A 24,049-nucleotide genomic window follows, 5' to 3' on the forward strand; every position below is an offset into this window, starting at 1 on the left:
TCCTTCTCCCCAGTTTTTTTCCAGATAGTTCTGCTAATGCTGCTGTTTACCTTTCCCCAATATGAGAGTGATATCTTTTTTCATTTCAGTTCAAGACCCACTTTGGACCATGATTTAGGATGGCAGTTGATGTGATTAAGTTTTGAGGTCCAAGGACATACGTGTTTTTCTTTCGGGCAGTTACGTTCCATTGGCTTTCATCAGGAAGTGGGTTAGGGTAGGAAAATGTGCCCGCTACTGGGAATAAGTCAGCTAATACTTAATGAACTAAAGCGAAGCTCTATATTCCTAAACACAAGTGCCATTTGTGTTTTCAAAGTCTAAGATACACTTTATGCTTTCTTTACAGAGAGGGACGGTGAAGCTCTTTTTGATTTCACTGCTGCAGAAGTCTTGCCCAGGACCTTTTTTGAGGACCTAAGATACAGTTTTTGGGAGCACAGTCCTCCCTGCCTCAGCTTCTCGTTAAGATTCAGAGCATTTACTTTTACACGTCTTAAGACCGTGCCAAACACTTCCTCTGACATTCTCCGACAGATGCAGAGTTGCTATTTCAGACCCCCAAGGTTCCTTTTCTCTTCCAAAGTACTCAATTATTTCACTTTATTGCAAATCATTGGTGAACTGATCTATCGTTTAATTAAAAAAAAAAAAACTCTGAAAGAATCTCACATGCAGATTGTACTATTATTATCTTTTCCAGGAGGTATTTGGGCCTTTACCCCCCCCACCCCCCCCGCCCCTCGCCCTTGGGGGTGGGTGTTGGTCTGTTTCATCATTATTGGGCACCAGAAGCAGAAAGGATCATTTACATATTTATTTTTAAGCCTCTGTTGGGTATAAACTTGTCACATTTAAACCACAGCCTCTCTTTTTTAAGTTCCCACTATTTTAAACACAAACCCCAGGAAGTGGCCGTGGAATTTCCAATCATATCTTTTAATCCGTTGCCTGTTTTCAAATATCATTTGTTTCTTAGGCTTCGGGGAATGCAGACGGCTGTATTGGAATATGAAATGTTCAGCTTTAAACCAGACGCGTTTTAATGTCAAGCCCAGGAAGTGTACACATGCTGTAGAATTTACAACTCATCACTGTGCGGTCAGATTAGAGTGTGAGTTAAAGAGTAAAACATTAACCAGGTTAGAGCACGGGGATTGCCGTTTTCGAGCTGCACAAGCAATCTCTATCCTGTATGCATGGCGAAAAATGGAAGGATCGCTGGAGGTGTTTGGGGTCAAAAAAATAGGCCCTTCCATACTAGTGCCCCAGAATTTATTTAAAAAAAAAAGTTTTTTTTTTCTTCTTTGCAGGCTGTTCTGCATTTTGACTGAATTGTCATTTGCTTGTTTCAACTCAAGAGAAACATCTGGTTTCTCCCAGCAGTGTAGACAAACTGCTTTTATTCTGATGCTGTCATCCATGAAAGCATGGTTTGGGCTCAGTGGATTTGCTTATGAAAGGCTCGGGGTCCATCTCTACAGAAATAAACAGCTCTAGTAATTGGAAGTTTGTTCCCTGTTATAAACTCTGGCTGGGAGGCGGCTTCGGTGAAGTGCTGAAAGCCGAGAGGGGTACATTTATTTTATAGAAGGCATTTAATGATTGACGATGTGGCTGGTGGAGAATTTTCCACTTAACCTTTGTGAAAATCTCTCACCCAGCTTCTGCAGATGCATGGGGAAATCCCGGCGCCCAGAGGTTGGAAGATGGGGTGATCCAGTGTTACGGGGTCCAGGAGAAGAAAAGAGAGAGGTCTGAGGGGAAGTGTGTCTGCTCACTTCTCAGAGGGGCGCCAAGAGTCCCCATCCCGTCAGATGATGGCCTGGGCGGATGCTTCTCCCCCTCTTGAGATAGATGACCGTCACGAAACATGCTGCTTTCTGTTTCTCGTATTTCTCTGGTAGGAATGGAAGATGGGGACCTCGGCCGGAGTGCATCTGTATCTCATGCTCCCCCTTTTGGCAAGACGGTGGTAAATAATTCAGGAGAGTGGTTAATGTAGGGCGAGAAGTCATGTGTTTTGGGTCCTTTCCACAATTTTACAATTTTTTTTTTTCCCCCAATTCCGTGAGTTAATCCCAGCCACTGAACGCTCGGCCGTTTATCCAGACGTCGACAGCCAGCCCCAGTGAATGCTGGGGTGGACGCATCGGGATCTGCTTTCCCGTCTCTTCCTGCCGCTTTTTCTCCTTTTCATTCCTTTAGTTTTATTTGTCTTTTCTCGTTCATCACACACACACTCACACACAGACACTAAACAGGAGCCCCCCATGCAGGCCCACACTGCACATTTTCGGTGGCCAAAAAATGACAGTGAGGGACAGGAAGTCCACATTCATGGTCAGGACGGCGCGTGGTGAGCTCAGTAGCGTGGGAGTGTCTCCTAGGTCTGTCTCCCTTTGTTGACGCTGCAAAGCTGAGGTTCATCTCCCCCGAAATACTGAAATGCTACTGAGGGGCCCTGGTGAAGAAACGCAGTGACTTCGTGGCGGTGTGGCTTCTGAGATGACGGAGCCTGAGGCCCGATGGCCCGCGGGCAGATACAGGAGACTTGTTTGTGTGAGGGATCGGCCCGCTGGGTTCGTGAGAAACGGCTCTGCCAACACAGCGGATTGAAGAGGTTTTTGTTGAGATAGAGCAGATGGACAGAGAGAGGCAGAGTTCACATTAACCTGTCGTAAATCAGGACTCCCTTGTAAGGAGGGAGAAATCTGGATCACTTAAAAGTTTGAGCTAATTTAATTGATCATTATTTTTTTCTTATTAGAAAAGCACCTCGTGCTCATTATTAAAAAAAAAAAAATCAATGTGGAGGATTTAGAAAGTACGTATGCCAGAGAAAAAGATACATCCCCCAACATCCCTGGAAAGAATCACAGTCGCTCCTTTTCGTATAATCCTCATGATTTTTTCTCTGTCCCGCTCACATACACACACACGGACATGTGCAACTGTTACTTCATAAGGCTTGAAACACGTGCTCTTCCCTCAGCTAGAAATGAAAACTTGTAACGACGTCTCAAAAACCGGAATACCAGCGTGATCGTTTGGGCCAGGCTGCCAGCATAAATTTCAGTAATAAAACCAAAGACAACGTGTAAATTTATGTTTGGGAAAGTTGGGGCAAACGCCAGTGAAGGAAAAGTTCACTGGCACCGAGGGCCGTTGAATTTACGACCTTCCTTCCGGACGGGTCTGGGTAGCTACCCCAGGAAGGAGGTCTGTAAAGGGCTGTCCTGCTGCCCCCTGGTGGGCCAGAATTGTTAAGGCAGGAAAAGAATCCTGCGCCTTTAGACCTTCACCCGTTTCTAACGATTTCTGCCAGGGCCGAGGCCATCGGGCTGAACTTCACACTGTGTTTAATGAAGACAGAGACTTTCTAGGGGGAGATGCTCCTTTCTGGAGAGGAACCGAGGCCGGGTCCAACCCGTCTCCGTGTGCTTCGTGCTTTTCAGAAGTCGTTAGTGCTCGTTCTATGTCTCATCCTGGCAGCATTTAATTAAATCCAAAAATTAGTTAAAATCAAACCCAGCGGACCCTATCAGAGCAGTTTGACTAGAAATCACTGGAATGCTTTGAAAAGGCTCAGTGGTGTCGCATTAGCGAAAAAGGCACCTGGCGTTAAATTATGTGACGGGTGCGAAATATTGTGCAAAGTTGTAAAAGTTTAGGGTCGCGCGCTCAGGCTATTTTGTTAGTGTTTTTAAAGTTATTTTTCATGCCGAAGAGACGAGGGCTAGGAACCCTCGTCCGTGAAGGCTGGCGTGTGTGTGTGGAGGGAATGGCTGTCGAGGGTCCGTTTCGCCCTCGCTCTGGGCACAGACTTTACTGAGGAGGGTTGAATCGTCATTCTTATTCCTTTCCTCTCTCTCAGCTGAGCATTTGTGAGTTAAACGGGCTCGTTACGAGAGACACCGACGACGTAAAAATTGTATGGCGTTCCTCCCTCGGGCGAGAGTTTGACCCGTCGCCAGGTTCGAGGGCCACCTTCTCTCTCCGGGCTCGCTGTCAGGATGCTGGGCTCCTGGCCGACCAGCCGTCCGACCTTCCTCGTGTTCTGCTCCTTGCCTTCATGGTATCCTTCTTCGGGTTAATCCTGGCCTCACCCCTCCTGTGTTGACACCTCCCTGCACCCCACTCTCTGTTCATTGCCTCCCTCCCGTGGAATGTGAGTCCCAGAGGTCCCCAGCTTAGGGAGATGCCCGGGATGCGGCAGGTGCTCAGCATCTGGTGCTTGAATGTTGAATGAAGCATCAAGGGCCTTCTGTGTCTGGGTCCTTCTTCCAATGGGGAGGTCTCCCCCTTTTCTGCCCCCTTCGCACACTGGACTCTCTGCCACCCTTTCACTCACCCGTGTGCACTAACATAAGTGTGCATTAGGCTGTTAGCCTCTCAGTGGTTGGGAGAGTGGGAACCTGTCTCTTGGCCTGTGAAACCTAAACTCTTCACTCTCTGGGCCCTTTAAGGCACAAGTGTGTTGGCTTTTGCGCGAGACAGTGTTTTTAGGATGGGAGGGCTGTCTTTTATTTTTTAATTTATTTTTAAAATTTTATTAGTTGCAAGTATCCAGTGCATTGGTCAGACATTTACATAGTTTATGAAACGATCCCCCTAATTACTCCTCCTCTGGCAGGACTGTCTTTCACTTTCAAATTTTTAGGACGTAGCACTTAGTAAATGCCTTTTTTTTAGAGTTGAGCCGAACGCTCTCTTTTTGACCCGCTCCTCGGGAGTCAGATGCGGGTGTGCACCCCGGGCCGTTGGGACCGTGAGACTGAGATACGGCATCCCTGAGCCTCCTCTCATCCGAAAACGGGATGGCCGTCCCTTTTTCCGATGGCCGTCGTGAGAAACGAACGAAGCCGTCGCTGCGTCAGTATCATAGGCAGCGCTTAGCGCGGTTATCGTTGAACGTTCGCCGTCACTCTTCACCCAGATACGCGTCCAGCAGGAGAGTCCGATCGCACGCACGTGAACCGAACTGCACCGCAGTCGCAAATCAAAACCAGTCGCCTGGGGTCAGCATCTTTTTGGTGCGACTGAATATTAAGAATTGCCCTTTTTGTCCGTGGATCTAATTCTTAACTTCCTCCCCCATTTCTGTGTCTTTTGGTGGTTTTTTTTTTTTTTTTTTTTTTTGAGACTGAATGACTCTGGGTTTAGACAAGTGTCCGAGGCACTGTTCGGACGGAAGCTGTCACTTGAGGGGCGCGGGTCTCTGCAGCCCTGTGTGTGTGGCAGGTGCACCTCGTCTCAGAGGGGCAGGAGGTGACGATGCTGCCGAGGGGTGGGTCGAGGCGGGGAAGCACCTGCAGCCCGGCCGGCGCCCGTAGAGACAACGCGGAATGGAGGTGAATTCAGGCATGATGTAGCTTGGACCTGTTTCTTTGCAGGGACCATGAAGGTGAAGAGCTCTAACATCCAAGTTGGAGACCTCATCATCGTTGAAAAGGTGAGTGGGGTCTCGGCTGCTGTGAGTGTTTGTGTGTGTGTGTGTGTGTGTGTGTGTGAATGCGATGCTGTTGCCGCCCCTTACGGATCCTGACGTGTAACGAGTGCATCTGGTGGGCTCATCGAATGTGTTCCTGCTGTTTGCGAGTCCACCCCACAGCTCTGCCTGGGGAGACAAAGCTCTTTCCCGTGAGACGCACACACACAATATTTTTTCAAGGTTTATGTGTGCCGGTTAGCCGGACGCCCTGCTGGCGAACACAGGTGTTGACTTCCTGATGGACGTGTTTGTTGTTGTTGTTATCATAAAGGCTCTCCTAGAAGTCTGCGTGTTACATAAGCACGTAAAAATGTTTACGCCATTAACTTTTGGAGCAATTTGAGCTTGTGTTTTTTGAATTAAACATTGTGCTTTTCTATCATTTTATGGGGAGTTGGGGTTAATATGAGAACAGGCCAAACATGCGTTTTTAAAAATAGCGCTGCTAAACCCATTTGTTACTTTCGCAAACACTCATGTCTTTTTTTTTTTTTTTTTTAAATTGCGTTTATTTGGAAGGTATTGGATCTTGGGGGTGATCCCGGAGAGTCTCAGAATAATACTCGATTAGAAAAGGATTTTGTCTCAACTCATTTCTGTAGGAAGTGAACTATGCTCTTTTAAAAGGATTAAATCCAAGAACTCAAAGTTGATTTGTGGCAAAGTGACAGTCTCCCAGGTGGCAGCTCCGAAGAACCACATGGACCCCTTTATGTTTTCACGTGCTTTTTTTCTGTTCATAATTACATGAGGGCTGCTGCTGGCTTCTCTCTCTCTCTCTCTCTCTCTCTCTCTCTGAGAATGGCTTTTGTTGCTTCCTACTTCTTGGCTTTCTTATTAAAATCCCGCTGGAAGCCAGACATCAAGCCAGAAAATTGGTAGGAGCAGAAAGCGTGAGCAGAGAGCATGTCTTTGGTTCCTGCAGACGCCTAGGGGAAAGCCAGCTAGGGTAGCGGACTTTAGACCCTGTGTCCTCCCTGGCTGGAATTCAGGAGGTAATGGTTGGATTCACCAGAAAACTAGAAGCCCTTTTTCCTAGATAAGATTTCAATAGGGGATTAGGGACGTAACAGCAGCATGCAAGATTTTTCAGATTCAAAACAAAATAAATCCCCAAGTCTGCCTGACAAAGGCAGGCACTTAAAAGAGGCTGCGGTTTTTGGTTGCTCCCTCCCCACTGGGTGGGGGGGGGGCTGGGGGGCGAGGGGGTGGGAACCCCACACATGGGTATTCACAGTAACAGTCTTTCTTTTCATAACACAGAACCAGCGGGTGCCTGCTGACATGATCTTCCTGAGGACGTCGGAAAAAAACGGTAAACATCTGGGATCAATTTTGAAAATAACCATTAACCTTTCAGTGGTAATTTGGCAAAATAATCATTTGAAAATGTAACAGAAGTAGATGATCATTTTGGAGCCATGGAGGCAAATCAGAAACAGCTCTTTCAATAGTGTAGTCATCAAAAGAAAAAAAAAAAAGAGGTGTTTTTGGTGCTAGCAGGTCAATAGATTTTGACCAGGACAAAGATACAGTTAGTCGGCCCCCTGCTGAGTCACAGCTGGTAAAGTCACACACTCAGCAGCGGTGGCTGTCCTCTGTGGGTTGCAGTGAGCTCACCTTCGGGAGCTGGCCGGATAAGTAAGCCTGATAGAGAGAAGCACCCAGAAATCCTCTGCTTCCTGAGAAAAATACCAGAAGGTGCACCCAGCATGAGAGGGGGCAGTAGAGAAGCCGGCGAGAGGCCCTTTGCTCGTGGGAGGCGGGGCCGTCGGCACATTTCCCTACGTTCTGGCCCGTTCGGGCCGGAGCGGGCTGCCCGGGCTTTGACGAGGCCCTGTCCGCTGCATGTGCCTCCCGGCGTGGATGGCGCCGCTGCCCGCCCGCCCCGACGGTCGACTCCAATCTCCTTTCTGGTTTTATTTTTTTGTTATTTAAGCTCCTCTGAGGAAACAAGGCTGTTTTTCCTCTCACCTCTCGGGCACAGTCGGAGATCTCCGGACCCTTGAGAAATGCGCTTTTCTATTCCTTTGAGGTTGCTGCAACCTATTTCATGACAAACTGAAGAAAAGTATGGATGACATTTTATACTAAAGATCCATTAAGTAATGTAGAAAGGGGGCGGAAGATGCCCGATTAAAACGGCCTTCTTTTAAAAACGGCAGCTTTACCCTCTCTAATGAGTTCCCTGTACCCCAGTTACTGAAAATGGGGCATTGTGGGTTAGGGTCTCTGACCTTACAAACCAACCAACCAACAAACAGAAAGGTTAGAAGCGTTCTTCCCGAAGAGGTGTCTGAAGTCTTAACTGCAGTGCCAGTAGATTCAGTATAACCTCCGACTTGTACGTCAGGCCGAGCTGCCGGCCTGTGCGACGTGTGAGCCGGCGATACCGGCAGATGCTTTCGGGGCACTGTCCGGGCAGTTTGCCTGGGTCCACCCTTCGGTCCTCCCAGCACGAGGTCGGCGCCATCATTGTTCCGTCTTTGCACTCAGGGAAACTGAGGCAGCTAGGAAGTGGCGGAGCCCAGACTTGAATCCAGGAGGTCTGGTCACTGGTGAGGTGCTGGTTACCCCACGCCAGCCGCCGCGTTGGGGGCTTCCGTCACCCACCGAGTCTTGACAACAAGCGTGTGAGGCCTGCGGTTCACCCCGCTTTACAGACGGGACATACCGAGGCTTGGCAAGGTCAGGGAACTGGCCCAGGATCCTAGTGTGAGTGGGGTTGGAGCGAGAATTCGAGCCCAGACCTTCCTGAGCCCAGAGCTTGTGGAGGACGAGGGAAGCCAGGTGTTCATCTTCCCTTTGGGTCGTTGGCCATCGATTGGCTCTTTTTACAAGGACCGGAGCAGGAGCTGCCAAGGGAAGGCTTCTGGAGTCGCAGGTGACTAGACGGCGCCCCGCTTCCTTCCACAGGGTCTTGCTTCCTGCGGACGGACCAGCTGGACGGGGAGACGGACTGGAAGCTGCGGCTGCCCGTGGCCTGCACGCAGAGGCTCCCCACGGCCGCCGTGAGTCGCGTTCCCTGCAGGGCCCAGACCAGCCCCCGTCCCTCAGGGGCCACACGTGAGGTGTCAGGTGTGAGCAGGGGCTGGCGGGATGCGGCGGGGTCCCGGGGAGCCCCGAGCACCGGTCGGTTCCCGCGGCCACGTGACCTGGCGTGCAGGATGAAGCCCTTTCCGGGGAACCGAGCGTAAAGCGCACGGGTAGGCCAGGGCCTGTCGTCGCTCCGCCTGGGAACGTCCGGAAGCTTCTCGGCTCCCTCAGAAGCTGCGCTGCCGTCCTTGCCGTCATCCTCACGCCCCAGGAGATCTGTCTGTCTGTCTGTCTGTCCGTGTGTGGCGGCCTTGGCCTCCGCGTCTGGCCGTCTCCCTCCTGCAGCCACACCGGCCCCCCCATGCCCCTGCCTCCGCTCTCTGCCCTCGCCGTGCCCACCGGGAGCGGTCGCAACCGCAGTGTCTGCTGCCCGGCCAGCACCACGTCCTGAGGTTTTGCGCACAGGTCTCCTTGTCCGACAGGCGCTTTAGGGTCTCCCCCTCCTGGCATTCCCCCTCCACTCACTTCAGGGCAGCATCTTCGAGAGCAGGGTTCTGCCCACGGCTGAACACGCAGTGCACGGAACAGCGTGTAGAGCCATGCGTGGAACAGCGTGTAGAGCTGCGTGGACCAGCGCTCAGGTCCTCTCTAACGGGGTGGGCTAAGTAGTCGGAACCAACAGGTGCTTAGAGCTCCCCAGGACCCCATCGCACCTCGCTAGCCCCACACCGCTCACATTGTGATCTGAAGCGTGAGGAAGCGGGGAGGGAGTCAGAGTAGCCTTACACACAAGCCACGTGGTGGGGCGTGGCCCGTGGACTAGGTCCCAAAATCACAGACTGCCATTCAAACGCCCGGAGACCGGCTGGCCCCATCGGCGGGGCCTGAGAGCGTGACCCGAGACGCGTAAGCTCTTCCCGGGCCCGTGGTCCCGCGGGTTGACGCCGCTCCGTGCCAGTTCTGTGGGGGAAGCTGTGGGCGAGAGAAAGTTCCGTGTCGCAGTGGAGTTAGCACAGCAGTAAGTGCGCCTGCCCACGGTGCCGATGGCTTTCGTCCCTGATGCCGAGCGAGCCAGCACCACTCTTACTGCCTTTCAAAGCAGGAAACCTGAAACAGTGAGTTTCTGACTGTAGTCGGGAGCCCTGGGAACCCTGTGAAGTCTCCGGGCACCCCAGAGACGGGGCTTGTCTAACCAGGTGGTTCTGGTTTTATCTGGGTGACGTTTTCGACTCCCCGGTGTGATTTCTCCAAAGAAAAGATTCTGGTTGTCACGTGATTCGAAGGACTCTCCTTAGGAGACAGTCCAGAGCCTAGAATCACGACGCTGCCTGCCGGCCCTGCAGCAGAGAGTTCTGGTTCCGCGTGTGTGTTATTATTACTCGGTGTAATAAACGCTCTTTGCCCCTCGTCTGGTTCCGGCCTGGGCTGGGCTCTGCAGAAAGGCACTACCGTCTCGTCTGAACTCTCAGCCTTAGTGGCCAAAGGGGCCTGAGTGAGGAGCAGCATTTTAACCGAGTTGTGGATCAAAAGGTTCTATGAAAAGATTTCCTGCGAGTGAATATATTCTTGTTTAATAAAAAAAATAAGTCAAATTGTACAGAAAGAGGAAAAAGTGAGATAGAAGTCTTGCTCCCAGCCCCCGTGTCAGAGTTCACCTTTTCCCCGCGAGGGGTCCCGCGAGGTCGGGGGCGACCTTTGCTGGCCCTCCTCGGGGCACCTGCTCACGCCCGGCCAGCTGCAGACCTGGGGGGCGGGGGGATCGGACTGTCTCGGCCGCTCGGCAGGGTTTTCCCTCCTGCACTTTGTCTCTGGGCCTTTCTCATCGGTACAGCAAGGCAGCTGAGCAAACACGGCTGTGTCCGGGGCCTCCCAGCCCGGCGGCAGGGCCCGGGCCCTGCCCGCGGGGGGCCCGGTGGCCTCCGCTCTAGTGCCCCTTGTTGCCTAGGGGCATTGGGGCCTGAATTTGCCTGACCGAAATGCGTGGATTTTTCTTCCCCCCAGTTTTCAAAGTTGCGGTGACATACACACCACGTAAAATGTATCGCCGTGTCGTCTTGAAATGGACAGTTTGGTGGTATGAAGAGCGTCCGCGCGGCTGTGCGGCCATTGTCTTGTCCCTCGCCGGAACTCTTCGTTATGCAAAACGGAAACTCCCCCCCGCCCCGAGCCCCCCAGCCCTGGCCCCCAGCCTTCTGCTTTGTGCCTCTTTGAGTCTGACGACTCCCGGGACCTCGGAGGCGTGGAGTCATGCGGTGTCTGTCCTTTCGCGACGGGCTGATTTCGCTCAGCGCGAGGTCTTCGAGGGTCCCCCACATTCTCACACGTGTCGGGGCTCCCTCCTCCTCTAGGGCCGAGTGGCATTCCGCTGTATGTGCAGAGTCTGTCCCGTGGGTCCACCCGTCAGCGACCCTTGGGTTACGCCCACCTTTTGGCGGTCGTGAGGAGTAACGCTCCAACCATGGGGGTACCAGAACCCCTTCGGGGTCCCGTTTTCAGCACATGGACTTTCTGTGCCAGCGGGAGCCCCACGTTTACTTTTCTCGAGGGCCCGCGCGCGGTTTTGCTCTCCCACACCCCGTCACAGCTCACACGGGCTCTGGTTTCTCCGCAGCTGGGCCGGCGCCCACGGTTCGCCCCTCCCCGTTGGGTAGCAGACATCCCGATGGATGCGCAGTGCGCTCGCTCGCTCCCCAGCCCGGCTTCCTCCAGGGCTGTGCTCGGAGGAGGTGCCCAGTGGCCGACGGCGGCGGGGGCAGCGAGTGCTCATTGCCGGGCACAAACGCTGGAGCCCACAGGGTGGCAGGCGCGGGTCTGCGCCGTCAGACACTGGGGAGCCAGCCCCCTCACGGGGGCATCTCCCAGCGCCTTTGGGATGCTGCACGCAGCAATTCCTAAAGTTCCCTCGTGGAAGACTCTTTCCTCCTTTTTCCACCTGCCCCGTCATGCTGAGAGCCTGTTTGTCCTGTTTCAGAAACACAGTCGCTTTTGAAAAAGAGCGGCTGCTTCCAGAAATCTCTCCACTCATGCACTGACCCTGTTCTAACTCCGACCCGTTACCTCTGTCGAGCAGGACCTCCTTCGGATCCGATCTTACGTCTACGCGGAGGAGCCCGACATCGACATCCACAACTTCGTGGGGACGTTCACCAGGGTGAGTAGGCTTCGGGGACTCCCGTCCGGGAGTGTGTGCACGTGCCGGAAGCCTGCAGAGACGTGTGGACAGGTCTCTGTCGGGCGGTCGCTCTGTGCCAGGCGGGGCCGAGGTGCCCCCACCTCGGAAGCTGACAGGTTGATTCTCGGGAGGTCGACACCGCCGGGCCTCCTTCCGGCCTCCGAACAGCCTGTCCCCACACCGGGGCTGTAGTCCGTGGGCTCGGCCTGTCTCACCTGGCTGAGCCGTCTGCCCTGAGCGGGTCCCCCGTCTCTTCCTGGCCGGGGAAGAGCAGGGTGGGTGTGGCCCGTGTGTCCTTTCGGAACCGCGGTAGGTAAGCGTGTGTCCTGTGGTCCCTTCCAGGAGGACAGCGACCCTCCCGTCAGCGAGAGCCTGAGCATAGAGAACGCCCTCTGGGCCGGCACCGTGGTCGCTTCAGGTGAGGCGTCCCCTTTTTTTGAGGAATATGTTAGCAATTTGAAAGGGAAAGGAACATCCTTCTGTGTAATTGGACTAATCATCCGTCGGCCGGGAAAATGAGTCCTCGTCGCTCAGATGGTGTTTTTTGCTCATTCCTGGACCTCTGGGGAATTAAACTGGCATCTAATTGCCCCTCGAGCGCTTAGAGACACGGGGCAGAGAAGTGGCTCAGGCCCGTGGACTTCTCTGTGGCGTCCGCTCTGGGGAATAGCCCTTAATTGCCTCTGCAGGTTGACAGTCTAATCTCTACCAGAAAGTGGCTCAGCCCAGCTGTGCCGGCGGGGAGCTGTGTCTGTGAGGGCCGCTGAGCGCCCTCCGGGGCTCCGGGGCGCAGGACACGGCCCTCGGCCTGACTCGGAGCCTCGGCCTGGAGGACAGACACCGTGACACGACGCAAACGGGTGCCTTGCGGTTTTGCACGTGGGGCAAAGCTGAGCAGAAGAGGTTTGGGGGGCCGAGCTGGGTCTGCAGCTGTCCTGGGGGGCGTTGGTGGGTGCCCGGCACGTGCCAAGCCCAGTGGGTGTTAGACACTTCACTTAATTCTCCCGACAGTACCATGAGGGCGGGGCTAGTGTTATTCCCCACGCTGCGGGTGGGGAAACCGAGGCTCAGTGAGCTTCACTAACTTGCTCAAGGTCACACAGCTGCTAAAAAGCAAAGTCGGGGCTTGAACCCGGCACTTTGCTCCAGAAGTAGAACTCATCACACAGCTGTCATTAAATCACACACGTCACAATGATAAATGCTGTTATTAACGTACAGTTCTACAGCTTGCGACTTTCTCTCTTTACCGTCGGAGGAATCGGTGGTTCTTCTCCTCGTCCAGTGTGACATCTCCTTCCCGTCAGCCCCTTTCCCTCTGCTCGGGGCTTCTTTGTGGCTCTTTAGTACGACAGTCAGGACGCTGTGGCCGGGGAAGGGAGTGGCCAGCACAAATGATGCCCAGTTGCCTCGCCTCGCTGCTTGGTGCAGATGGACAGAGATGGGGGTTCGCCACGTTTCCCTTCCACGCTGGCGCTTGCAGCATAATCTGGAACGTCTCTCCCTTCCTCAGATGGCTGAAGGCGTGAGGAATGGGTCCTCGACATTCCGCTCGGTTACCGACCGGCCACCCTGTGGCTTCTGATAACCTCGATTTCTTTGGTTAGGTACTTGTTCTGATGATATCACTGTTTCAGTGATAAATACCTGTGCGTATGTCTGGTTTTCAGTCTCCTGGTTTTTCTGCTCTCCTTCCTTCCTGCCATGCAGCAAACTTTACCGAGCACCGATCTCTAATAACGCCGAGCTCCGTTGCTAGGACCTGGCGCTGAGGCAGTGTGCCCCCAGAATCCCGCCCTCCACGCTCCTGGGCTTTGCAAGTTACTGTAAATATAATACAGGTTACAGAGGAGAGGAGAAAGAAACAGGAGAGACTTCTGTGACTTTCCTCTGAAACGACTAAGAAGAGCAAATGATTTAGGTGCAGATGCGGAGAATTCTGAGGTGGCAGGGGGCGAGGTCGAAAAGGTTTGTCGTCAGCCTCAGTCTCAGAGATTAACTGAAATCTTTTCTTTATGAGGCACTTTTTATTTACAGAGTGCTTTGCTTGGCCATTCTCTCGTTTTCGTCCCACAGCATGAACAAGAGGACATGGAATGGGGCGCAGGAGTCTCAGAGAGGTTAAGTGACTTGCCAGAGGTCACACAGCTTTGGAGGAGGAGGAGATCGGAAGGCAGATCGAGGTCTTGGGGACAGGGGGAGAGATTCCAAACAGTTCATGGTTAAAACACGCATTTCCCCCGCTGCTCGCTGCTCCTGCTCGTGTGACTTGATCTCTCTGTGCTTGGTGGTGCGGGCAGGGAGGGAATAGTGATTTCAGCAATGGGGCCGACGGCCACGCCCCGCAGCGGGCGAGTCTGAGCGCCCGGGCACTTTCCGGTTCTGTGGTGGCCTCAGTTTCCCCGGTGTCTCACTGAGCAGATATCTGACTGCACTCTGATTTCTAATGCGAACGGGACGTTGATGGCCAGCCACTTCCTTCTGGTGCTCGACTCGAGTAATCTTGATTTTTCAAGATTTCGCTCCTGCGTTCCCTTGAGAATCCAGCTCCCATTTCGTGGTCCCTCGGCTGTTATTAGCTGGAAGTTTAAACGATGAACTCGCCTCACAGGTGCCCAGGGTCCATCTGTAGAGGATGCAGTTGCCGTGGTAACAATACACAGTGATGCTAAGCCGAGGAGACCCCAGGATGGTGACAGGGAGGGAATGTTGGCAGAGAAGGTGGCCTAGGTGGGTGTAGAGCCCAGGGCTTCTGGTCCAGTTCTCAGACACTCAGTGGTGAGGGACCAGTTTGTTGGCCTCCCCCGTACCCTCCACCCGCAGTCTGTAGCAGGTCGGTCAGTGGCTCTGCTGTGTTTGACTAGCGTGCAGGTCACACCACGTGCACCTTGCTACACGAGTTTCATAGTGTCCTGCTGGGCTGTCCCCTGTTCTGCGGGCCCGTCCTGTGACCGCACGCTCGGGCGTCACATCGCTGTGTAATTGCCATGAACGTTTGTGAATGCTCGCTCTCCGGGGTTCAAGCATTTGTCTTGTCGCAGGCAGGGAACAAGGGGTCACAGTCAGGTCTGACCCCAGGACCACGCCGTCGTGGAGAGTTACAAAGAGCTTCGTGCGATGCCGGTCACCACAGCCTGGCTCCTTGGAGAAACCAGCTCGGGGCCCCGGCCGGCAGAACCGAGAAGGTCGCATGGTCTGCGGGTTGCAGAGAGTGAGACGGGAGAGAAGTAGAGAGAGCAGGGAGGGACGGCAGAGGGGACGGCGTAGGGAGCGGGGCAGTCACGGGGAGGAGGCCGGGGTCACGTGAGGAACGTGGGCCCCGCATCTCCAGGGCTTCCGGTTTTCCAAAAGAAATCAGGAATCGGAGCTTTTTAAATGCAAGTTCCTTTCTTTAAAAGTCGGCAGTGAATTCAGTGCCTTTGAAGCTCTGTGCGGACGGACGGACGGACGGACAGAAGCAGCTCAGCGCTGGGGGCCGCCGGCCGTGGCTCCCGGCCGTGGCTTCTCTCGGCGGCTGCGGCCAGGTCCGGTTCTGGTCTTGAGCACAGGGCGATGCTGGGTGGGGGTGGCGGGAGGCGTTACTCAGCAGTGTTAAAGGCCTCGAGGTTGGCCGGTGCCAGTGGGGGGACTCTCCCTTTGGGGGTCCTTATTTTATAGAGGAGATGGCAGGAAAGAAAGTTCCGTGGATTTGCTTTGAAGCCTCCCGAACCCTGGACATCGGGCGCTGAGACGAGAGAGGAGCGAGTGAGCTTAGCCCAGGCTCGGCTCCCGCGGCCCCGCCATCTGCCGGGGCGACGGGCCCGTGAGCAGGGGAGCCTGCCATCTGCCTGGGAGCCGGCCAGCCCGCTCCCCCGGCCTGCCATCTGCTGGCAGCCTGCCTAGAAGGGGCCCGCATTCTGCTGGGGGACACTGAACTTGGGGGGTGGCAGGCGGGGTGGCAGGGAGAGCTCCAGTGCCTCCTCCCGGGCTCTTTGTCCAGGACACACAGTCCCGGCACTTCCTCCGGGTTGGCCTCGGCTACCAGAAACTCTTGGTGTGTGGATGTCCCTCTACCAGGGCGGCTGAGAGACGGCCGGGCGGGCGGGAGGCGAGAAAGTTAGGTATTTGCCTTTCCCTGCAGAGACCAGATGGGTTGTATTCCTGGGGTCTTCCTGAGAGCTTGCAGGGATGGCCCCTTCTCCTGGGTCAAGTTTCAGCTCAGATGTCCTCAACTCAGAGAGCCACTCTGACCCGGGGCCCGCGTCCCCCTCCCCCGCCCCCTCCCCTCCCGGGCTCTCCCTCCCCTGTCCTCAGCCAGTGTTCATTGCTGCCCCCAGCCCTCTCCCATGGGGCCGTTCCTCGCTTTTCTTCCTGTCTGCCTGCCGCACTGTGCTGAGCATTTTCTTGGCACACACTGAAGAGAGAGGAGACAAAGGTAAATTTTTGATGGATAATGACAGTTCCCCCCAAGACAGGTCATCCTCATTCACACTCCGGCCAGTGGGTCCATTTCCCTAACTGCTGGCTAACACGGCAGACCAGTCTTTGGAATTTTTGTTACCAGGATAGGGATAAAAATGGTTTATTTTTCGTTTTCTCATTAGGGTATTCACTAGGTTGAGCATCTTTTCTCACGGGGACTGGCCGTTTGTACTTCTTCACTAAATCATTTACTTTTAGAAGGATCGACGTCTGTGTGTCTCCTTATTGCACCGCAGTGGGGGCTGGGCAGGGGGCTGGGGGAGTCGTCAGGAGAGAATTGGCACCTGGACAGGTATCCCTGAGTGTTCGAGTTAAACATGGCATCTGAACGGGATCAGACTCAGCGGGAAGGACGTGCTGTATGTAATAGGGGTGTACTTATAAGTTTCCATAATAGTTAGTGAAGATAGGAATGTCCTAGGCACTTCTGGAAGCCTCTAAGGCCAGCAGCAAAAGGACAAACCACCGCTCCCCTACTTCCCCGGCCATCGGGCTGCCGGACCCCATGGGCCAGCGCTGACCTGCACTGACCCTTAGAACTTGGAGCCATGATGGACATGCTCTGTGTCCCATCCCACATGGCAGCCACTAAGCAGCCCCGTATGGTCTTTGATTTTAAATCGAATTTGAATTTACGTTGCCGCGCGCGGCCACCTCACCGGTCAGTGCGGCCGTCGCGCACGGGTTGGCCTGACGCGAACCCTGGGACGGGTGGTGTCGGGCTTAGGAATCGTCCTCGCGGGCGGTCGGGCCCTTCCGTGGCCAAGCCCCCCGTCCGCGCGGACTTTCCTTACCTCGCGTTTTTCCCGTTGCAGGAACCGTGGTGGGTGTGGTTCTTTACACGGGCCGGGAACTCCGGAGCGTCATGAATGCGTCCAGCCCTCGGAGCAAGGTGCGTGTGTGGTCCCAGGGCGTGTGTCCTCCTCAGGCCTTTCTGGCCGGGCGTATTTTGGTGATTGACGTTGATGGGATGAGGGGCTCGATTTAAAACCGGGAACACCTAACAGTACTGTTGCATACCTTCAAGCGTACTATCTTTTCATGTACGTACATGTGTGTAGGTGTGCGTCTGTAGATATATAAACACACACGTATAATGCACAAGTATGTATTCATATGTATATGACTACGTAAGCCTGAATAAAATTTTTAACTTTTTAAATTAAAAAAGTATTCTATGACCCAAACATTCTATTCCCATCAGAATTTAAAAGCTTTTAAGTTAAAGCAAACCGTCGAGCCTGGGTGGTTGGCGTGTCTGGTGCCATGTCCCTCCCCCGTGTCTCACGTGACCCTTCTGCCCGCCTGTGGGCACAGGTGCTTCTCTGGCCTCCAGACGCGCCTTGCCCCGCTGGGCTGCGTGAGGAAGGGCCGGCTGGGTTCCGGCGCTGGCTGGGGCGTGGCGTGCATGGCATGGAGAGCAGGGTCCCCCACCCTCCTGGCCTCGCCCCTCCTCCAGCTTTTAAGAGTCAGAATACTGCAGAATGGTTTGCTTTGTCAATACCGTGGACAAATGCTGCGTTCCCTGAACTGCGGTCATTTGTACCCCGCCCCTGCAGCCGTCATCAACGATAAATGATGCTTAGTAGGTGTTTTAGCCTTATCTCGGACCCCGTTTCTGTGAAATGAGGGTTTGATGTCCTAGTTACATTTTAAAGTACTAAAATCGATGTGTAATTATTAACATAATCGTGGTCGTTAGTGCAGCACCTGAAAGTCAGGCGCCGCCAGTGGCTCGTGCCCTGAACTTTCGGGCAGATCTGAACTCACATGTGGCCCGGTGCTAAGCGTATAGGCCGGAGTCATGTTGTCAGTCACCGTGGAGGACGGCAGAGGCCCCCAAACACAGCAGCAACCCGCCTCTGTATTTCCAGGTCTAAACCTGCTCAAGTCATTTTAAAAAATGGAAGTCAGGACTTTTAGTGGTCCCTTCATGTCTGTTACGAGCGCCAGTCCATGGCGCCCAGTGTCCTCAACCAAAACTGTGGGGGTCGACGGGCCCCCCTGTCTCCCCTGGGCGGAGGGGTTCATGGGAGGAAGGGCCGTTCTCCAGGCGGGCCGCGGGCTGCGCCAGCTCACCTCGGGCTCCCTTTGTTTCCCCAGATTGGCCTGTTTGACCTGGAAGTGAACTGCCTCACCAAGATCCTCTTCGGCGCCCTGGTGGTGGTGTCGCTGGTCATGGTGGCCCTCCAGCACTTTGCCGGGCGTTGGTACCTGCAGATCATCCGCTTCCTCCTCCTGTTTTCCAACATCATTCCCATCAGGTGAGCAGGGGGCGCGTGGTCGTCAGCGCGCCGTGGCATTTCCTTCTCTCTGTTAGCCGGTCCCTCAGCAGCGTAATGGCCAAGGACAGTCGGGGTCAGCAGTGCGAGCCACGCTCCATGGCTGCTGTGTTGGAAAGCCACGTGCCTCCACGACCCCTCTCTTCTTGAATGAGTCTCTCCTGAAAACGTGTTGCCTGGCCTCGCACAGGCTACAGGCTACGCGTGGAAGCCGCTTGGAGTTCCTCACATGTCAGCCCGAGGGGCCGGCGCTGGCCGTCGGGAGGACCGTGTCGAGAAGGATTCCGAGCCCGAGTCTGTGCCCAACGGGAAATGACATTGTGACTGATCAGCAGTGGAAGGTTGGGGGGGCGTGTGCTTATGATTCGCTTGCCTCCTTTGGAAGCTGAATAAATGGTTCGAAAAGTGATATAAGCGGTGGATTAGCAGAGTAGAAAAAACAAAGATTCCTAGTCACAGAAGATTAAAATAAAAATCACCTCTAATCTCACCAGTAAGTGATAATTCCTGCTACTATTTCGGGAGGTGCTGCTTTCTAGTTTAGAAAAAAGAGATTCCGCTCTACATAAAACCTGCCCCCATCTTTTTTTTTAAACAGCTCGTGTTGCGAATAACTTTTCATATCAAATACACTTGTGCCCTGTCTATTTTTAGAACCGTCCTAATATACAGTCTAGGTTTAACAGTTCATTTAGTACCATATTGTTATATACTTGTTTTTTTCTCCATAATCAAGGAGCAGTAAATATTAAAATGAGCTATAGTTTTTCTGTAACTTATGGTGCTTATAATCTCTGTTTTATCCTTGATGCATTGCCTTATGTTTACATATTTATATCATCCTAGCTAGCGTTTGTATTTTTCTGAGGACAGAGACTGTGGTTTTGGTGAAATAGTGTGATTCGTACTATTTCACACCAGTGAAATTCGAGGGCTCGAATTCCCTAGACAACATACTGTGGATGATGGTTTCAAAGAATAAATAAGTCTACTTTATTTTCAGCAAAAAAAAAAAAAAAAAAAGTGCTCATGGTATAATGTTAAGTGAAATTGTAATCTTTAAAGTTCAATCGACGACGTGATTGAAAAAATTAGTGAATCAAATTTTCATATGGCCTCGGGCCAGCCAGTAAAACAGTAGGCAGTTGGATCAGTTTAAAGGATTACGAATGAATTTGAGGATGTAGTTTCATTTTTCGGAATAAAATAATATTTTAAACATGAGTCGAATACACATGATGGACTATCATTCAGCCTTAAACCAGAAGGGGATTCGGTCACGTGCTGCCACGTGGATGAACCCCGAAGACCTGAGACCGGGAAATAAGCCAGGCACAAAAGGACAAATACCATGATTCTCCTTCTATGAGGGGCCTAGAATGGTCAGATGCCTAGCGACAGAAAGTAGGGTGGTGGTGTCCGGTGGGGAAGGGGGGCTGGGGAATTATCGTTTAAGGGGTTTGGAATTACAGTTCGGGAAGACGGAGGCGCCCTGGAGATCGATGGTGGTGATGGGCACACAGCAGCGTGAACGTACTCCATGCCGCTGAACTAACTGTCCACCGAAAGTGGGTTAAGTGGGAAATTTTATGTTATGTATATTTCACCACACAAGTTTATGTGATCGACAATGTATTAGCTCAGAGCACCAGTCATTTTTTAAAAAGTAAGGCTAAAAACAACTCCGCTCTCAGTGTTCTGAGTGACCTTGGCCCATGACGGAATAACGTCATGAAAATCCCGGTCCATTTCACGCGTGGTTCCATCGTGGTGGTTGACCCGTCACGCCTGCGGGCGGGGCCGCGGCAGTGGCTCCGGTGGGAGGTGTGTTTCGATTCCTTGTTTACCGTGGCAGACGCGGGAGCCTGGCGTAGACCCTGTGTAACCACTTCGCTCTGATTTCCTGCCCAGTTTGCGCGTGAATCTGGACATGGGGAAGATCGTGTACAGCTGGGTGATTCGGAGGGATTCCAAAATCCCTGGGACTGTGGTCCGTTCCAGCACGATTCCTGAGCAGCTGGGGAGGATTTCTTACCTGCTCACAGACAAGACAGGTGAGCCTCCTGGGGCCCACCCAGCATTCAAGGTGACAGACGGTGCTCGGATCCCCTTTGCCAGAGATAGATGCTGCTGCTATGTTATTGTCTTCATGTTTTGGTGAGGGCTGATCATTTGGTGGTGGCGGCGATGGTAGCATCAGAGCCTCACATGGTACTATTGACGTGGAAAGCAGCATTCTGGGTATTTATATAGAGTTACTTAGTCAATCTTTATCCTGACCTTGGGAGTTAACCCAGGAATATTTTTATCCCTATTTTACAGACGAGGAAATGAAGCACAGAAGTTAACTGGCTTGTCCTAAGCACGTAGTGGCAGAAGCAGGCTTTGGACTCAGACGTTCTGGCTTCAAGCCCTAATCTCGTTAGCACACCCCAAAATGCTGCTCCACGATTTAAGATCGTCGTGGTGGAGGGCAAGGTCTGGGGAGTGGGGAGGCCTGGATTTAAGCTTCGTCTCTACATTTAGTGACCGCAGGATGAAAGGGAATCCATTGCTGAGCTCTAGAGTGGCTCACCAAATCAGAGAAGAGCTAGGTTTCTGGAAGGAGAGGAGCCAGGAAAGTTCTGGACATGTCAGCGTCAGGACCTCGGGTCGGTCCCTGTAGGCCTCCGTCACTGGGGTGACAGGATGCTATTCATCTACGGATCTGTCAGCTCGAGTTGCAGGTTCCTTCAAGGTAGAATCTGATTGGCCTAGTGTATGCCATGTGCGACCCTCTCGGCCAGTGGAATGAGCCAGGCACCCTGATTGACACACTCTGTGGACCATCCCAGGAAATAAAGGGTGGTCATGTCCCCAGGGAACCTAGGATGCCCTTTTCAAAAGAAAGGGAGTTGGATTCCCGGGCTGACAAAATGCCACCGATGTCTACTCCGTCAGGGGCGGTGTCCACACCCGTGCGGGACATCTAGTCAGCTCAGAAAATAACAACCGTGACGACTGTCAGTGTGCTAGTGAAAGCCCCGGGAAGTCGGCGATTGCTCACTCGTCTTGTGTTTCAGGAACTCTCACCCAGAACGAGATGGTTTTCAAACGGCTGCATCTGGGCACAGTGGCCTATGGCCTCGACTCGATGGACGAAGTGCAAAGTCACATATTTAGTATTTACACTCAGGTAAAGTTTTCTCTTTCAATTACCCAAAACAATTCCTTTGCATTTATCAACATCGTATTGAGGTAGGATTCATAATACCATGTGACTCGCCCAGGAAAAGTGTGCGATTCAGTGGGTTTTTAGTTATTCACGGACTTGTGTAACCATCACCATAATCAATTTTATCTTTATCACCCCAGAAGAACCCCCATATCCACTAGCAGTCACTCCCCCACATTCCCCAACCACCTTCCCCTCTGAAGCTATGGAAACCACTGGCCTTTTACATTTTGAATAAAATCGCAGCCGAGGTTTTGCCCTATCTTCCTCATTCCCAAGGTTAATCCACTATTGAAATACTAATGAACATTGGGGAAACCTAAGGGAAAATTACTTGCCCAGTAACTGGTGCCAGAAGGAGCTTTGAGAATCCGCTGTGGTTGGTTTTATGAACATATTTACTTTTAACTTTTCCCTGGTTATGAGCCAAAGCAGTAATTATTCGTGGTCTTTTTGCGAAGTCGTGAAATTACTGGTTAGCTTTACCTGTCTGTATTCAACTCAGCCGTCATGGAGAAGAAATTAACTCATCAGAGAGGACTTCCAACTTATCTGCCCCCATATATTTTTTTTTCTATGTAGTTTTTCCAAAACCCGTTTTTCGGAGTAAAATCTGTGTCTGTGTCCTGATACTCCTAGAAGGTTAGATCAGTGGGTCCTCACCCCCCACCCCCGCTGCTCATCAGAATTGGTGTTTAAAAACAAAATGAAAGACTTTGATTTACGCCTGTTACCCTAGAGATTCTGATAGATTAAGATGAGGGGAGAGCCTGGGCATCTGTGTTTTAAAATAAAGATGGCACACAAACAAACAAACAAACAAACGAACGAAGCCCTTGGTAATTCCGAGACGGGCAGGGCAGGGATGGACCGCATCAGACCAGGTCTGCGTTATGGCTCTTGTTTGGAGACAATAGTGTTAAGAGGCCGTATTCTGCTTAAATTTATCAAGATAGATAATGATTCTGTTGTCAGAAGGCCAGTTAAAAATGCGAAGTACTTCTGCGTAAGGGTTAAAGGCGGAATCCTTGACTGCTTCCTGATGCTGTGATGGTCAACGTTTAATTTTCTAGAACGTGCACACCTGGAATTCTGGGGTGCCTGCTGAAAGTGACAGAGCATGGGGGCGGGGTGGTGTGGACGTGGGAGGGGATTGAATTTTAATGAATTAATTTATTTCGTATGGTGACATCGGTTAATGAAACCCAGTAAGTTTCAGCCATACACTTTAATTCACCAGTAAGGTGTGTATCTGTTTACCCTGTGTGTTCGCTGCCCATAGTTAGATTTCTGTCGCCGCATAGTGGACGGGCGTGGATTTTAAATGGAGAACAGTGCATTCAACCCACGCAACGTCACCATCGACAAGCGGCCGCGAAACGCTCGTAGCTTAAGGAAGGACGTGGCTTGTGGCCTTGGTGTCTCCCGGGCTCCGTGCTGGGCCCCGTGTGGGCGGTCCCCTCCCCGCCCAGCTCCCGTCTCCCTGTGGGTGCCCACGACCCCTGCCACTGTCTGCAGCCCCGGCCTGGAGCTTCAGCCTGGACCCCCCCCCCCCCGCCCCCCGCACGCTCGGCGTCGCCCCGAGCTCAGGATGCCCGGGGTCCTCCCTCCTCCCTGCTGCGGCTTCTCTTAACTCCTCACCTTTCGTTAGCGGAAGCTCATAAATTGATTTCCCATCCCATCGGCTGGCCTTGGGTTTAAAACAGCTGACGTGTTAATGGGGTTAGGGCATCTCGAGGCTGGCGTGAGCTCAGAATTACAGTGCACCCCAGCCCCAAAGCGGGGTGTGCATCCTTCCGTCGTGACAGCTAAAAATCCTACAGTAAACCCATGAAGACTTTGGTGATGAGACATAGGAAGGCTTGCTCATGTTTTTTTTTTTTTTTTAAAACAGCTTTTTTGAGGTATAATGTGCATACCACAAAATTCAGTGATATTAAGTGTACAAATTCAGTGATTTTTTTAAAGTAAATTACAGAGTTCCAGAACCACCGCTACAATTCAATCTTAGAATATGTCCACCGGTCCTAAAAGGGTTCCCATGAGCCCATTATGTCATTTGTCTGACTTTTGGAGTTTAATAGTAGGGTTTTATAACTGTGTTTTGTAGAGCACGGTATCTCGAGGTCCCGGGTCCGGTTACTTGGGACGGTCAGAATCTCTAGCCCCCCAGGTTTAACTGGTGAAGCAGGTCATTCTAGAGCACAACAGAGTCTGAGAACAGCAGCCGCGGACCTGAGGTTTGCCTCATTCTTCAGAACGTCAGTGTCTAAAGCAGTGGGCAAGGCGACTCATTGGTGTGAGGAAGAAAGGATTCGAGCATCTCTGCACATTTCACGTTCACTTCAAAGTTAAAGCAAAGTGTAAATCTTCCTGATGGAGATCGACCC

At 52.6% G+C, this 24,049-nt stretch overlaps 1 protein-coding gene across 3 annotated transcripts in view; it reads left to right on the forward strand.

Annotated features, from left to right (window-relative positions):
• ATP9A (ATPase phospholipid transporting 9A (putative)) overlaps window positions 1-24,049 on the forward strand; it is a 108,883-nt gene that overhangs the window by 34,725 nt on the left and 50,109 nt on the right. For all 3 annotated transcript variants that reach the window (XM_016122075.2, XM_036229273.1, XM_036229272.1), the window contains exons 5-13: window positions 5,397-5,455; window positions 6,758-6,809; window positions 8,411-8,505; window positions 11,601-11,681; window positions 12,045-12,120; window positions 16,979-17,055; window positions 18,267-18,427; window positions 20,357-20,499; window positions 21,508-21,620. In XM_016122075.2, coding sequence (XP_015977561.1) covers window positions 5,397-5,455; window positions 6,758-6,809; window positions 8,411-8,505; window positions 11,601-11,681; window positions 12,045-12,120; window positions 16,979-17,055; window positions 18,267-18,427; window positions 20,357-20,499; window positions 21,508-21,620 — 857 coding nt within the window. The remainder of the gene's footprint in view (window positions 1-5,396; window positions 5,456-6,757; window positions 6,810-8,410; window positions 8,506-11,600; window positions 11,682-12,044; window positions 12,121-16,978; window positions 17,056-18,266; window positions 18,428-20,356; window positions 20,500-21,507; window positions 21,621-24,049) is intronic.

The sequence above is a fragment of the Rousettus aegyptiacus genome, unplaced genomic scaffold (assembly GCF_014176215.1).
Source record: "Rousettus aegyptiacus isolate mRouAeg1 unplaced genomic scaffold, mRouAeg1.p scaffold_m13_p_12, whole genome shotgun sequence".
NCBI lineage: Eukaryota > Metazoa > Chordata > Mammalia > Chiroptera > Pteropodidae > Rousettus > Rousettus aegyptiacus.